The sequence below is a fragment of the Microcaecilia unicolor genome, chromosome 1 (assembly GCF_901765095.1).
Source record: "Microcaecilia unicolor chromosome 1, aMicUni1.1, whole genome shotgun sequence".
In the NCBI taxonomy this organism is placed as follows: Eukaryota; Metazoa; Chordata; class Amphibia; order Gymnophiona; family Siphonopidae; genus Microcaecilia; species Microcaecilia unicolor.
In genome coordinates, this window is record NC_044031.1 from 55,312,220 (window position 1) to 55,327,907 (window position 15,688).

Genomic DNA, 15,688 nt, shown 5'->3' on the forward strand with positions numbered 1-15,688 from the left:
GGAGGAAACAGCAGAGGGCTGCTTGGGATTAGAGCCTGGTAGAAGAAGGGAAAAGGTGGCTGTCCCACGAGGGGAGCTGAGAGAACAGGTTTACCATGGAAGGGTCATGTGGGTGGTTGTCAGGGTATAATGCTGGGCTGGTTGGGGAGGGACCCTTGCCACTCTCCCTAGGTTGATTTCTTTTGAAAGGGAGAGAGGAGGAGTGGTGGTTTTGGGCATAACTGCTATACATGAACTGCTGGGAGTTTGAACCCTTTCTGAACTGCTGTGTTTGGGGAATTGTTTTCCCTAACTGCTGACATGAACTGCCGGGGAAGGTTTGAACCCTTTCTGGAGCTACCGTGTTTGGAGAATTACTTTGCATACCTGCTACACATGAACTGCTGGGAGTTTGAGCCTTTTTTGAGCTACTTTGTTTGAAGAACTGCTTTGCATAACTGCTTTATATGAACTGCTGAGATTTTGGAACCTTTTGGTTTGTTTGTTTGTTGTTTTGTTTTGAATACTATGCTGTTGAACTGCTATGCTTATTGGGAAATGCTGTGGTGGGAACTACCTTTGGAGGAGCAGTTGACACAGAGGGATTACAATAAAGTATAATGATCTGACCTTGTGGATTGCCGTGTGCTCCTTAGTAGTAGATTACAGCACAGAGCTCAGCTAAAGGAACGAGGGACAAGAGTCTCCCGGTGCAGGAGACTTTTCCAAGAGGAGGTGGAGACCTTACAGCATAAATACATATTTATTTACACATATATATACAAACACGCTCACACACATGTTCATATAGTATAGTTTTCATTTAATTTTCTTATGTGTCTAAAAAACATTTATAAACTCTATTTATTTATATCCATTTAAGGTCCAGTAAAGCAGAGAACAACCAAGGCAACACACATCATTTTGCAGCACACAAAAACCAACCTGATATTCAAACACAAGGTATCTGCAAAAATACACGCATTCAGGGTATAAAGTAAGTACACTGGCTACAGACACATACTTTTTGAACTTTAATACATGTTTTCCCTTCTGACTAATTCACACTTCTCTCAGTGTCCCTTTTAATGTGACTACAAATACACGTTGTTAAAGTAGATACATACTTGCAGCCTGATGAATATTATATAGGTGTATTCAGCCATTCTACCCATATAACTCCTGTTTTCCACCTATTTTGATATGAACCAGGCTGTTCTTTCTATCTTTTTATCTACACAGAATTCTGTGTCATCACAGACAGGCAAAGTATGATTGGAATTTTTTAAAACTCTGATCTTCCATTCACAAACCTGTAGGTCTACTTTCTTAAAAATATGAGAACTACCAGTCTCAGTCAAGATCAGAATGAAATGACAAGTTGTTTACTCTACCTTTCACAACCAGTCTGGCGGAGGTATATGCTGAGCCAGAAGCATTACTCAGGTATGCTGAATATTCACCAGCATCCTCCTTGCAAACATTCAGAATTTCGAGGGCATGAAGCTTTTTCTTGTCAGTCATCAGGATTTTGTCCGATGCTCGTATAGGTTGGCCATCCTTGAACCAGTACGCACGAGGGCAGGGGAATCCTGAAAGACACACACATTCACAGTGAAAAGAGTGACTTGTACTGATTGATGAGAAGGAAAGGAGACTTAAGTTTGGGAAGGTATTTTTGGCTTCTTTCCTTTAGTTTGTGTTGATGTCACAGCTCACACAGCCTCAGTACTGCCATCTCGATATCACCCGGGTGACCATACTCTTCCATAAAGGAGAAATGAGCCTTGTGCATAGGGGGACAGATAACGAACAACTGGGTGGCAGGGCTGGTGGTTGGGAGGTGGGGCTAGTGCTGGGCAAGACTTCTACAGTCTGTGTCCTGAAAATAGCAGATACAAATCAAGGTAAGGTATACACAAAAAGTACCACATATGAGTTTATCTTGTTGGGCAGACTGGATGGACCGAGCAGGTCTTTTTCTGCCTTCATCTACTATGTTACTATCCTGCTTATTTTCGAAGGAGAAGGCCGGCCATCTTCCGACACAAATCGGGAGATGGCCGGCCTTCTCCTAAAGCCAGCCAAATCGGTATAATCGAAAGCCAATTTTGGCCGGCTTCAACTGCTTTCCATCGCAGGGCCGGCCAAAGTTAAAGGGGGCGTTTCGGCAGAGTATGGAAGGCAGGATGGGGGCGTGGTTACGAGATGACCGGCTTCAGCCGATAATGGAAAAAAGAAGGCTGGCTCTGACGAGCACTTGGCCGGCTTCCCTTGGTCCATTTATTTTTAGGACCAAGCCTCAAAAAAGTGCCCCAACTGACCATATGACCACCGGAGGGAATTGGGGATCACCTCTCCTTACTCCCCCAGCGGTCACCAACCCCCTCCTACCCCAAAACATAATTTTTAAACATTTTTGTGCCAGCTTATATGCCAACCTCAAATGTCATACCCAGCTCCATCACAGCACTATGCAGGTCCCTGGAGTAGTTTTTAGTGGGTGCAGTGCACTTCAGGCAGGCGGACCCAGGCCCATACCCCCTACCTGTTACACTTGTGGTGGTAAATGGAAGCCCTCCAAAACCCACCCGAAACCCACTGTACCCACATGTAGTTGCCCCCTTTACCCTTTAAGGGCTATTGTAGTGGTGTACAGTTGTGGGGAGTGGGTTTTGGGGGGGTGGGGGGCTCAGCACCCAAGGTAAGGGAGCTATGCACCTGGGATCAATTTGTGAAGTCTACTGCAGTGCCCCCTACGGTGCCTGGTTGGTGTCCTGGCATGTCAGGGGGACCACTGCACTATAAATGCTGGCTCCTCCCATGACCAAATGCATTAGATTTGGCCAGGTTTGAGATGGCCGCCATTAGTTTCCATTATCGGCAAAAACCAATGGCGGCCATCTCTGCCGGCAATCTCTAAGGCTGGCCCCGACCGTATTATCGAAACGAAAGATGGCCGGCCATCTTGTTTCGATAATACGGTCGGGTATGCCACTTTACAGGGCCGGCCTTGGAGATGGCCGCCCATATAGATGGCCGGCCCCGTTCGATTATGCCCCTCTATGTAACTTCTCAACCCCTTCCTGGAGGCAAACCTACCAGTTGGGTTCTCAGGATTACCTCAATGAATATACATGAGATTGATTTACATACAGGAAAGACCCGATTGTACACAAACATATCTCATGTATATTCATTGTGGTGATCCTGAAAACCTGACTGCAAGGCAAGCCTCATAGAGAAGGTAGAGAAGCAATGAGCTAATGCACTGTATGACTCAGAGATGGTGGGCTTACAGTTTTTCATTTTATGCTCATTATCACTTAATTTGCCACTATCAGCCTCCCACACAGCTTCTACTACTGCTTTGAATGACGTTTTTTTTTTTATTCACTGGTCTTCCTGAACAGCTATGCATTATAGCTTCCTTTCTGAGTTCACACTGGGTTATCTATTATCATAATAACTGGTGGCAGATAAAGACAAAAGTGTTGCCATACTGAGAGAGACCGAAGGTCCATCAAGCCCAGCATCCTGTCTCCAACAGTGGCTAATCCAGGTTACAAGCACCTGGCAAGATCCCAAAAAAGTACAAAACATTTTATGCTGCTTATCCTAGAAATAAGCAGTGGATTTTCCCCAAGTCTACCTTAATAATGGCTTATGGATTTTTCTCATAGGAAGCTAGCTAAACCTTTTTAAAACCCCGCTAAGCTAACTGCTTTTACTACATTCTCTGGCAATGAATTCCAGAGTTTAATTACAAGCTGAGTGAAGAAATATTTTCTCTGATTTGTTTTATATTTACTATTTTGTAACTTCATTGCATGCTCCCTAGTCCTGGTATTTTTAGAAAGAGTAAACATGCAATTCTCATCTACCAGTTCCACTCCATTCAATATTTTATAGAACTCTATCATATATCCCCTCAGTTGTCTTTTCTCCAAGCTGAAAAGCCATAGCCGCTTTAGCCTTTCCTCATAGGGAAGTCGTCCCATCCCCTTTATCATTTTCGTTGCCATTCTCTGTACCTTTTCTAATTCCACTATATTTTTTTTGAGACGCGGTGACTGAATTACACACAATATTTGAGGTACAGCCACACTATGGAGCGATACAAAGGCATTATATATCATCCTCATTTTTGTTTTCCATTCCTTTCCTAATAATACCAAATATTCTATTTGCTTTCTTAGTCGCTGCTGCACACTGAGCAGAGGGTTTCAGCGTATCATCAACAATGATGCCCAGATCTCTTTCCTGTGTAACAATCATAGAAATTGAAACATAAGGTAAGTTCTTCAACATATATCCACGGACAGGCGTTTCTGGAACAAAAGAGTTTTCCGTTTTTTTTCAACGCCATTCTATAGACAGATAGCAATGGCAGTGAACTCAATATAAGCAAAATAACTTGTGAACAGCTGATCACAGGGAGCAGAGCAGTGGTGGGGAAGAAAATACAAGTATCTCAACAGCAGAAATGGAGGAAGAGGTAAAGTAAGGAGGTTAAGGCTTACAGGGCACTTCTGCAACACAGGTGCTACCATTTATTTATTTATTTATTACATTTGCACCCCGCGCTTTCCCACACATGGCAGGATCAATGCGGCTTACATAGTAACAATATAAAGAATTACAAAGTCGTAAGAAGAATATACAGTTTGTGGTGAACACAAAATTAATGTGGTTAACGGATAAGTAAGTTATGCATAAAAATGTTTAGAATAATGTGCATTAAATGCCAAAATTCCACCTCAGGCTATTCTGTTAATTTCTGTTCAACTTACATAGCATGTATTTGCAAAGGGAGTGTATATATGAGCGTAGCAGGGATGGGGCTCAAATTTATGCACATAATTTAATAGAATACTGTAAATTATGTGGAGGGGCATAAGCGAACGGGGCGCTCAAGTTTTCCTGCGGGCGTCCTCGCAGGACGTCCCCGCGAAGGGGCGGGGAAACCCGTGTTATCGAAACAAGATGGGCGTCCATCTTTCGTTTCGATAATATGGTCGGGGACGCCCAATTCTCAACATATAGGTCGACCTTAGAGATGGTCGACCTAAATGTTGAGATGGTCGACCTTAGAGATGGTCGTCCCTGGTTTTCGGCCATAATGGAAACCGAGGACGCCCATGTCAAAAACAACCAAATACAAGCCCTTTGGTTGTGGGAGGATCCAGAATTCGTAGAGCACTGGTCCCCCTCACATGCCAGGACACCAACTGGGCACCCTAGGGGGCACTGCAGTGGACTTCACAAATTGCTCTCAGGTGCATAGCTCCTTTACCTTGGGTGCTGAGCCCCCCAAACACCCCCCCAAAACCCACTCCCCACAACTGTACACTGCTACCATAGCCCTAAGGGGTGAAGGGGGGCACCTACAGTGGGTTTCGGGTGGGTTTTGAAGGGGTCACATTTACCACCACAAGTGTAACGGGGGGGATGGGCCTGGGTCCGCCTGGTTGAAGTGCACTGTACCCACTAAAACTGCTCCAGGGACCTGCATACTGCTGTCATGGAGCTGGGTATGACATTTGAGGCTGGTAAAAAAAAAATTTTAAGTTTTTTTTAATTTTTTTTTTTAGGGTGGGAGGGGGTTGGTGACCACTGGGGGACTAAGGGGAGGTCATCCCCGATTCCCTCCAATGGTCATCTGGTCCGTTCGGGCACCTTTTTGAGGCTTGGTCACAAGAAAAAATGGACCAAGTAAAGTCGGCCAAGTGCTCGTCAGGGACGCCCTTCTTTTTTCAATTATCGGCTGAGGATGCCCATCTCTTAATCACGTCCCAGTCCCGCCTTGGCTATGGTGCCAACAAGCCCCTGTGAACTTTGGTCGTCCCCGCGACAGAAAGCAGTTGAGGACACCCAAAATCAGCTTTCGATTATGCCAATTTGGGTGACCCTGAGAGAAGGACACCCATCTCCCGATTTGTGTCGGAAGATAGGCACCCTTCTCTTTCGAAAATAAGCCTGATAGGTAACTGCAGCACTTATGCGCTAACATACCAGCTCTATGGCTGGCACAAGAACTTGCGCTTAAATGTCTAGTGTATGTATATCCGGATAGACTAGTATTCTATAACGGATAGTAGGCCCCTAAGTTCCTTCACCAAGATTCCTACTATGTGCCTTGTTATAGAAATGCCCTTCACGTGAAGAAAGAGCAGCAGGGTGAAGATAGTCAAATCTCATTTTAGGGAAAGAAATGCAGAGTGAGGCAGCGAAAGAACTACTGGGAAAGGAAGGTTGAGACCAGAAGATGAAGGGGTAACAGGGAAGAGGCTGCTGTTAGGAAGGAAGGATCAGAAATAATGGAGTGACGAGTGAAGGGCAGGGGTGGACAAAGTTATTTATTCACATAGGGCTCCCCCCAATTGGAGCTCCAAGGGGGACCTCCCCTTACTTTTCTGATGCACAACAGCCCCTAACGCGAGTCTGTGTAGAAAGTTTGCCCTCCTCTCTTCTGGAGAATACAGTCTGAGCTCCTCAAGTCTCTCAAAATAGGATTTCAGTTGGACTCACTGCATCTTTTAAGTAATACATATCTGCTGTAAAACAGATTTATGTGGGTGTTGTATAAACACTGGATAGAATGAAGTAGGGAAATGCTAGCACTAAACAAGTCATAGCTTCAAGAATATATCAGCCTACCATATTGAGTAAGAGGAGTTCCAGAAGCCACAGTGGTCCTGGAGAAGAGAGGGAATATTTGCATTGGACCAAGGTCTGCTAGCTCTCCGTAATATGAATTGCTCACAAGGATCTCACACTTCTACGGCATAACAAGTACTCTGTACCTTTCACCTTTATCTGGAATTTGGCCAAAGGGGTTCCCGGAGACACCTGAAGATCCCGAAGTTCTTCTAGAATCTGAGGCAGTTGCCCTTCTTCTGTGGTTGAATCTTCGCCTTCTTGTTCTCTATTGGGTAAATACAGAGTTGCTGATAAAGCTGGATTAAGACAGAATGAATTAACCAACGAACAAGACACCACCAGCAGCACTACCTTCTCTGTATTTTATGCATCTTCATGCATTCAAGATTCCACTCTTAAAGACACCTTCCAGAACTCATCAAGAAGAGGCAAGCATTATTATATAGCTAAACTATGTAAGATATTCACAAAAGCCATTTAAAGAGGACCACCACACTTTCTTTTGCAAGAATACTGCTGTGAATAAACTTTGAAATCATTTATTAGAGGAGCCCCTAATTCTAAAAATAGTACACACACACACACAAAGATTAACTACACCCTGGGAATGTCTCTAGCCCTGCCTCTTTTTATGCATGTAAATTTTGTGCAGGCAATGATTTTCCCAGATAAAATTTAGCTGCACAGTGGTGGTGGTAAAGGTGGTCTTGATAAATCTTTTAAAATATTGATCTCAGTATGCACAACACAATAACTTCAAGTTTTCATGGTTACACTTCCACTGATTTTGTACCTTGACAGATAGCTTTGAGCACTGAAGTATGAGGAGGTTTCCGTTGCTTCTGCAGTGTCATAGTCCGAACTGGTCACTGCCAAACATAAAATAATAGGGTCATCGAGACTGACTGTGCTTTACAATTTCATCACTTCAGAGAGTAGCTCAGATGTACTCACTAATGCTCAGTGTGGAGAAGGTACTAACATTAGGCTAATATTTTATAATTGAGAGCCAATAAGATACCTTCTGCAATTTGACACATATAGAAATGCACTCAGGCAGCATGAGGGAACTTTGACATGTTTATCCTATATAATAATTCTCACCTCCAACATTCTGAGGCTGCATGGAACAATTGTTTCTGCTGGAGGTGGTGTCCCTCATGTAGTAGATAATAGTGGCATCACACAACCCACACCAGATTGGCCAGTAGAAGGGAGAGAGGCGGAGCCACGATACAGGGAGCAGCGAATCAGCGCAACACTGGGCATGCACAGCAGCAGGAACAGAAGACTCTCTCACACAGTTACTCTCACGTACACTCTCTCAAACATACACACTCAGAGGAAAACCTTGCTAGCGCCCTTTTCCTTTCAAACAGAAACGGGCCTTTTTTTACTAGTTTATTTATATTTTACTCACACCTTTTTCAGTAGTAGCTCAAGGTGAGTTACATTCAGGTCCACTGGATATTTCTCTGTCCCAGGAAGGCTCACAATCTAAGTTTGTACCTGAGGCAATGGAAGGTTAAGTGACTTGCCCAAGATCACAAGGAGCAGCAGTGGGATTTGAACTGGCCACCTCTGGATTGCAAGACTGGTGCTCTAACTACTAGGCCACTCCTCCACTCCACATATATAGTCAATGTCAGTTAACCATCTGTTCATAGAAATTTCTTACATCATATTCCAAGAATATGACAGTCTTCCCCCCAACCAACCCCCCTTCCCCTAGTATAAATGCCCTGAATGGGGAAAACTTAGAGGGGCATTTTCGATACGGTGTCCACATCCGATTTTGTACGTTTTGCAAAAAATATCTAAAAATGCAGTGCCAACATGATCATTTTTGAACCAGGAAAACGTCTATCTTTTTGGTATGAAAATCACCCTATTTTAGATGTTTTGCACTCAGTGTGTCTTTTTTTAAGGGCCATTAAAAAAAAAAAGGTCCAAGGAAAAGACACAAAAACAAGCCATTGAGATGTTTGAGGGCCAGCAGTCTTACTAGACTGGTCGCACACACATCCCAGCAGAGCAGTGGGGCTGCCTAGGGGCACCGCAGTAGTACATAAGTGTGAGGTACACATCACATCATAACCCCCTTATACTGCATTATGAGCCCTCCAGGAACAGCAATGTACTGTACCCAACTGTATACCACTACAATAGCCCTTATGCCAGCAAGTGTCACCCATTTGTGGGTTCAGTAGGTATTTTGTGTTTTGTGGGGTGCTAACACTTTCCACCACAAGTGTACCAGTTAAAGTGAGATGTGGGCCTGGGTCCCCTTCTCTACAGTCCACTGCATCAACACTAGGCTACTCCAGGGTCCTGCTTGCTTCTCTAAGAGGACGGGCCGTTATATTTGCAGATGTCATAGAGTCTGGTACGTACTGTTGCTTTCACCTTTAGAGGGATAGGAAGGGGTCAGTAAGCACTTGGGAATTAAAGAGAAGGGGGGGGGGGGGGTCATGCTTTTATTCTTCCAGTGGTTATCTGGTGAGTTTGGACACTTTTTTGGCACTTAGTTGTTACTGAAACAGGTCTAGCCAAAAATGTTCTACTTTTATTCCCCTGAACGTTTTTACAATGTTCCTTTATTGCAGAAAAATGTCCACATCAGAAGCCCACCCTTGTCCCACCCAACACATGCCCCCTTGAGATTTAGACAAACTGTGGAGAAAAATGTCTTAAAAGTGAGTTTTGAAAATGGTGATTTGTACGTTTTTGAATAAAAAACATTTATGTGCCACTTTGTGCTGGTTTTTTAAATAAATTTTTCTGTTTTGAAAATGAGCCCCTTAGAGTCTTATATATTAAGACACATAAAGTGTATACTGTCCATTCAATGTATTGTTTCTAGCTCTATCAGTAAGTGTATTCCTAAAAGGCTCCCACATACTTTGAAATTTCTGCTATTACATTTCTTTCTTATTGTAAACTGCCATTCATTCATACGGAGGCAATTTCAAACAACTGTGGTCCCGGAAATGGCTTACGTGTCTATCTACCTGTCTTATATTCAGGTTTTACAACTGCCATAAATTACACTTATTGCATGTAGGAGACATAGGAGCTGAGTTAATACAATTTATCTTTACACGCTCCCAGGTATGGCTGTAATCCCTAATCCCGACAGGTGCCTGTTTCGCATACAATGCTTTGTCAAGGGAATAACCAGCGTGTACAGGTTCGCTCCATCCGCTTGGATCTCCTGTCCCATTTCCGGGACCACAATTGTTTGAAATTGCCTCCAGCATTTGAAAGTGTAAAGTGTGAAGACCACTTGGGTGCTATGTTGTGAAGAGGTTTGAGTTATAAATGAAGAGTGATATTCAACAAAAAGGTTTTAAAAATATAAAGTAAATCAGACAAAAGAAGAGATCACTAGTCACAATTACACGTATCACGGATGGTTGGAGGGTGTCAATGATTATAAACTGTCACACTATACAGGCTCACCCGAAGGGTGTTAAAAGCAGTAGCCTAAGGAGTTGAAGTGACTGAATGAGACTTCTCCATTCCATCCAATATGGATGAGCACCGTGTTTATTTATTTATTTATTTATTGCATTTGTACCCCACATTATCCCACCTTTTTGCAGGCTCAATGTGGCTTACAGAGTGAGGTTATGATAAAGTCAGTACATGATTTAAATACAGTTGATCATAAGCTGAAGTAAGAGAGGTGATTGATGGGCTGATGTTGGGTAGGTTGTATGAGAAATGTTTTAGGTGTGTTTGGGTGATTTGGGGGATGAATTGTATCATTGAGGGTGGTTATTGTAAGCTTTGTTAAAGAGGTGTGTTTTCAGAGCTTTGCGGAAGCTGGTTAGATTGTTCATGGTTTTCAGGGTTTTGGGTAGCGCATTCCAAAACTGTGTGCTTTTGTATGCAAAGGTCGTAGCATAAGCTTGTTTGTACTTCACTCCTTTGCAGCTGGGGAAATTCAGGTTTAGGAATTTGCGAGCCGATCTTTTGGCATTTCTGGGCAGTAGGTCCACTAGGGTTAGCATATTGAGTGGGGCATCTGCGTGAATGATTTTGTGCACGGTTGTGCAAATCTTGAATTCAATTCGTTCCTTGAGCAGAAGCCAATGCAGTTTCTCTCTTAGGGGCTTCGCGCTTTCATATTTAGGTTTTCCAAAGATGAGCCTGGCTGCCGTGTTTTGGGTTGTCTGGAGTTTTTTAATGGTCTGTTCTTTACAGCCTGCGTACAAGGCGTTGCAGTAGTCCAAGTGGCTTATAACTAGTGACTGCACTAGGGTGCGAAAGATATTTCTTGGGAAATAAGGTTTAATTCTTTTGAGTTTCCACATCGATTGGAACATTTTTTTTGTTGTGTTCTTCACGTGGGTATCGAGTGTGAGGTTTCGATCAATGGTGACTCCAAGAATTTTCAGGTTTTCTGATATAGGCAGTGTGCAGTAAGGTGTGGTTATAGTGGAGTAATTGTTTGCATTGTATTGGGAGGTGAGAACTAGGCATTGTGTTTTATCAGCATTGAGCTTTAGCCGGAATGAGTCTGCCCATGAGTGCATGATCTGGAAGCTCTGGTTGATCTCGTTGGTTATTTCGTTTAAGTCCTTCTTAAACGGGATGTAGATTGTGATATCATCGGCATATATGTAAGGGTTAAGGTTTTGATTGGCCAAGAGTTTGGCTAGTGGTATCATCATTAGGTTGAAGATTGTAGGTGAAAGGGGGGATCCTTGAGGGACTCCACATTCTGGTGTCCAGGGCAGTGATCTGGCAGTATTCGTTATAACTTGGTAGGATCTAGTGGTGAGGAATTCTTTGAACCATTTGAGAACTGGGCCTCCGATTCCGAAGTATTCTAGAATGTGTAATAGTATTTCATGATCCACCATGTCAAAGGCACTGGACATGTCGAATTGTAATATGAGTAATGCTCTTGCCGATTGCAATTGTTTTTTTTAAAGGAGTTCATTGCAGACACTAGTACGGTTTCGGTGCTATGATTTGATCGGAATCCTGACTGTGATTCGTGTAGAATTGAGTGATTGGTCAGGTAGTCCATGAGCTGCTTCATTACTATGCCTTCCATCAATTTTGTAGTGAGTGGGATAGAGGTGACTGGTCGGTAGTTGGTTAAGTCCATTGTACTTTTCTTGGCATCTTTTGGCAGCGGCGTGAGTAGTATGTTTCCATTTTCCGTGGGGAAGAGAACATGTTGGAGTCTATAGTTTACTTGGTTCGTGAGGTCTATTTTAAATTGTTTGGGTGCAGCTCTTATTAGGCTGGTGGGGCAAATGTCAAGTTTGCACTGAGATTTGGCGTATTTTTTAAGCCAGTATGTGAGTTCATCTACTGAAATTGGGTCAAAGTTGGTCCATGATCGGTCAGCTGGGTATTCCCCGGGTGTTGGGTCTAGGCATTCAAGGATACTTGAATATTCAATGGTGTTACTTGGTATCATGCGTCAGAGCTTTGTAATTTTTTCGTTGAAATACTTCGCTAGGTTGGCTGCCGATGGGGTGTCTGTGCTGTTCGAGGTGACTCGTGTGGTGTTTAGGAGATTGTTTACGAGTGAAAAGAGTTTGTGTGCATCCTTGTAGTCTGGTCCTATTATTGTTTTGTAGTACATTCTTTTGGTATGTCTGATGCTGTATTTGTATTTTCTTTGTAACTGTTTCCACTCTTTAAGTGTGTGTTCATCTTTTTTTTTGCTCCATGCTCTTTCTAGTCTTCTGACCTGTGCTTTTAGTTCTTTCAGTTCTTCGTTGAACCATGGGATTGAGATAATCCTATGCGAAGTTCTGGTTTGGAGCGGAGCTATATTGTCTAGAACTGTTCTGCATCTGTTATCCCATTCTTGTAAGAATTGGGGTGATTCTGTGGTTGTTGTCCATTCGGTGGTATATATTTGTTGCCAGAATGTTAAAGGGTCTATTTTGCCTCTTGTACTGTAGGTTCTTTTTTCCTGTTTTTGTTGTTTCTCTTTTGTTTTCCAGAGGAGGGAAGTGTTTGCTTTGTAATGATCTGACCATGGTGTGATTGTCCATTTTGTGTTCTTGATTGTGAGGTTCGCGTCTGATGAAAATTTGTGAGTTATGATGTCCAGTGTGTGTCCGTGTTTGTGGGTGGGCTGTATGTTAGGCCAGTGGAACTCCCAGAGTTGGAGGAATTCCTTGCATTCATGTACATTGTTTGAGTTGGTGTCTTCATGATGGAGGTTGATGTCTCCTGCTATGATGATATTTTGGGATGATAGACAAGTGTTTGATATGAAGTCCGTGAAGTGTATCTGTGCTTCTTGCCACCTAGCCGGGGGTCTGTAAAATAGGATTATATTTAGTTGGTCCTGTAGGTTAGGGTGTGTGACTCTGACTGAGGCTATTTCGAGTTGAGGGAGGATCGATTCGGCTGTAGTTGTGATTATGAATTGGGATTTATAGATTATAGCCTCTTTTTCCTTCTCTCGTCCAGTGAATGATTTTGTAATCTGGTGGACAAAGCTCTAGGATTATTGGGTCTTTAGCGTCATGTATCCAAGTTTCATTGATGAGAAGGAGGTCGAGGTGATCTGCCGTTATCCAGTCGGTTATCGAAGTGGTTTTTCTGATTATAGATCTGGCATTAGTGTATCCTATTTGTATTAATTGGAGTTTCTTTCTTGGGTTCAGGTTTGTGGTGATTTTTATCAGTTGTCTGTTGTTTTGGTGTGCTGGTCTGTTGTTTTGGTGTGCTGGTTTGGAGTCTTCTATTGATATTCTTTGTTGGTGTCCATGGGCTTTAAGCTCATCGTGGTTTTTGTTGCTTATTTGGGACGGCATTCTGCGTATGAGAGTGATGTATGATTTGTGAGTTGTGTGGTTGTTGTTATCTGTATCGAAGGTTGTATATGTGTGTAGGGTTAGGGTGAGCCAGTGGATGATTAAGAGTGTTTTGCTTGGGTTCATATCCGCATGTGTTCTTTATATTCTACCACTAGTGGATGTTGTGAGTATTATCGTTATATTTGTAGATTATAGCCATATATAATTTTGACAGTTATCCCAGAAATAAGCAGTGGATTTTCCCTAAGTCCATTTTAATAATGGCCTATAGACTTTTCCTTTAGGAAGCCGTCCAAACCTTTTATAAACCCCGCTAAGCTAACCACCTTTACCACATTCTCTGGTAACAAATTCTAGAGTTTAATTACACATTGAGTGAAGAAAAAGTTTCTCTGATTTGTTTTAAATTTACTATTTTGTAGCTTCATTGCATGCCCCCTAGTCCTAATATTTGTGGAAAGAGTAAACAGATGTGTCACGTCTACCTGTTCCACTCCACTCATTATTTTATAAGCCTCTATCATATCTCCCCTCAGCCGTCTTTTTTTCCAAGCTGAAGAACAAGCCATTTGGGCACTAGTATCATATTATACAGGTGTATCTATCCTATTAACAATAATGGAATAGCATTAACAATAATGGAAAAGCATGCCTGCTCAATAATTTATTACACATATTTAACTAATGTATCTAATTCAATTTTGATGGCATGTATACATCCAGAAGCGCAGGTTAAGGGGAAGCTCCCCACCCATTTATCTTTAATTTTGGTAATGCAAGGCCAATGCTTCTGATTTTGTCAAATTAAGCAATGAATATCTGGACTTAATTCAACCCACAGTTGTAAGTAGCTTAAAACAGCTGACCATCCTGGGCTGAATATTACTTTCAAAGTTATTAAAGCTACATGTGTATGTTCTAGAAACGCCTCTTGTTCCATAACTTTCTCATAATATTTCTCAAAGGGGCCTAAATGTTTTAACTGCATAATTAAAAAAAGAATTATGCGCTATAGCACCCAGGCCCAAAGCATTTTAAAGCTTAAGGGACTTAATACCCTTTCAGGAATGGACTGAGAGATAGTCTGGGTCCCCAGGCACTGAGGGTGGTCTGGGCCCCCTGCTTGGCCACTGCCTGACACCCCCCTGTCGCCCCGGTCCTACCTGAGAGGTCCTGGTAGGCTGGTGGCCTCTGCGGGGGGGGGGGGGGGGGGGTGAGGAGGGGGAGGGAGGCATGTTCTTTCCTGCTCACTGTGCTGCTGCTATTCCCTCACCTGCCAGCGCCACCATGTTTTCAAAATGGTGGCCAAGACTTCCCGTGGTAGTCTCGCAGGTCTCAGTCTCGCAGGGAGTCTCAGCCACCATTTTTAAAATACGGTGATGCCGGGCGGGGTGGGGGAGGAGAATAATGGCAGCCCAGTGGGCCAGGTAGGAAAGGACATGTTCCCCCCCACTGAGACCACTAGATCAACAGCGGCGTGCCTTAAACTGCCTTAAAAACGCGCCAAAACATAGACATGTTTTTATGGCGGTTTATTCCTCACCAAGTCTTTGTAGTTCTGTTCCCAGAGCGGACTGTGAAAACGCTGGGCATTACATTTTGAGCAGCAACTCATGTGTTCAGTGTTGTTTTGCTGAATTGTATCATTCTTGAGAGCCCTTTGTGCTGCACTATGCAGTGGGAGCATGGAAACCAACGACGCTGACCGGCGCGTGGCACCCCCCCCCCCCCAGCTGCGTGTACCCAGGGGGGGTTCTTTCGCCGGGGTGGGGGGGTGTCGCGCTGTACGGGGGGGAGGGGGGCGCTGCACCTGGGGGGGGGCGGGGCGCATCAGCGATCCGCCCCGGGTGTCAGCGCCCCTCGGTATGCCACTGGCACTATGAGCTTCATTCAGTAATCTTGAAACATGAGTATATTCTTCCCTTCACATTTCACTTTTTATTGTGAATTATGTTTGCGCATTAATTCTGCTTATGAGCATAGTTCATAAACTTTACAATCACTGTGCTCGGACAATTTTCATCACTCCGCTTAGGACCCAACTGATGTGTGCATTCAATCTGCATTGGCCCCGATATTTCATCTACCTATGGTAGCCATTCTTGCAAAAATTTAATCAGATCTCACTGATCTATTGCTTCAGGTATTGCAATAAATCTTAAACTGGAGCATTTCAACTGACTCTCCATATCGTCTAACAAAGTTGATTGAACTTTTACCATATAAATACAGGAGATAATGGAAAT

At 43.3% G+C, this 15,688-nt stretch overlaps 1 protein-coding gene across 2 annotated transcripts in view; it reads right to left on the bottom strand.

Moving 5' to 3' along the window:
* OBSCN (obscurin, cytoskeletal calmodulin and titin-interacting RhoGEF) overlaps positions 1 to 15,688 on the bottom strand; it is a 472,877-nt gene that overhangs the window by 251,871 nt on the left and 205,318 nt on the right. Inside the window, exons 49-51 of one of the 2 annotated variants that reach the window (XM_030197417.1) lie at positions 7,436 to 7,511; positions 6,786 to 6,907; positions 1,374 to 1,571 (exon numbers count right to left, since the gene is read on the bottom strand). In XM_030197417.1, coding sequence (XP_030053277.1) covers positions 1,374 to 1,571; positions 6,786 to 6,907; positions 7,436 to 7,511 — 396 coding nt within the window. Of the gene's footprint in view, positions 1 to 1,373; positions 1,572 to 6,785; positions 6,911 to 7,435; positions 7,512 to 15,688 lie in introns of both variants that reach the window. The other variant, XM_030197425.1, reaches the window with a different exon arrangement.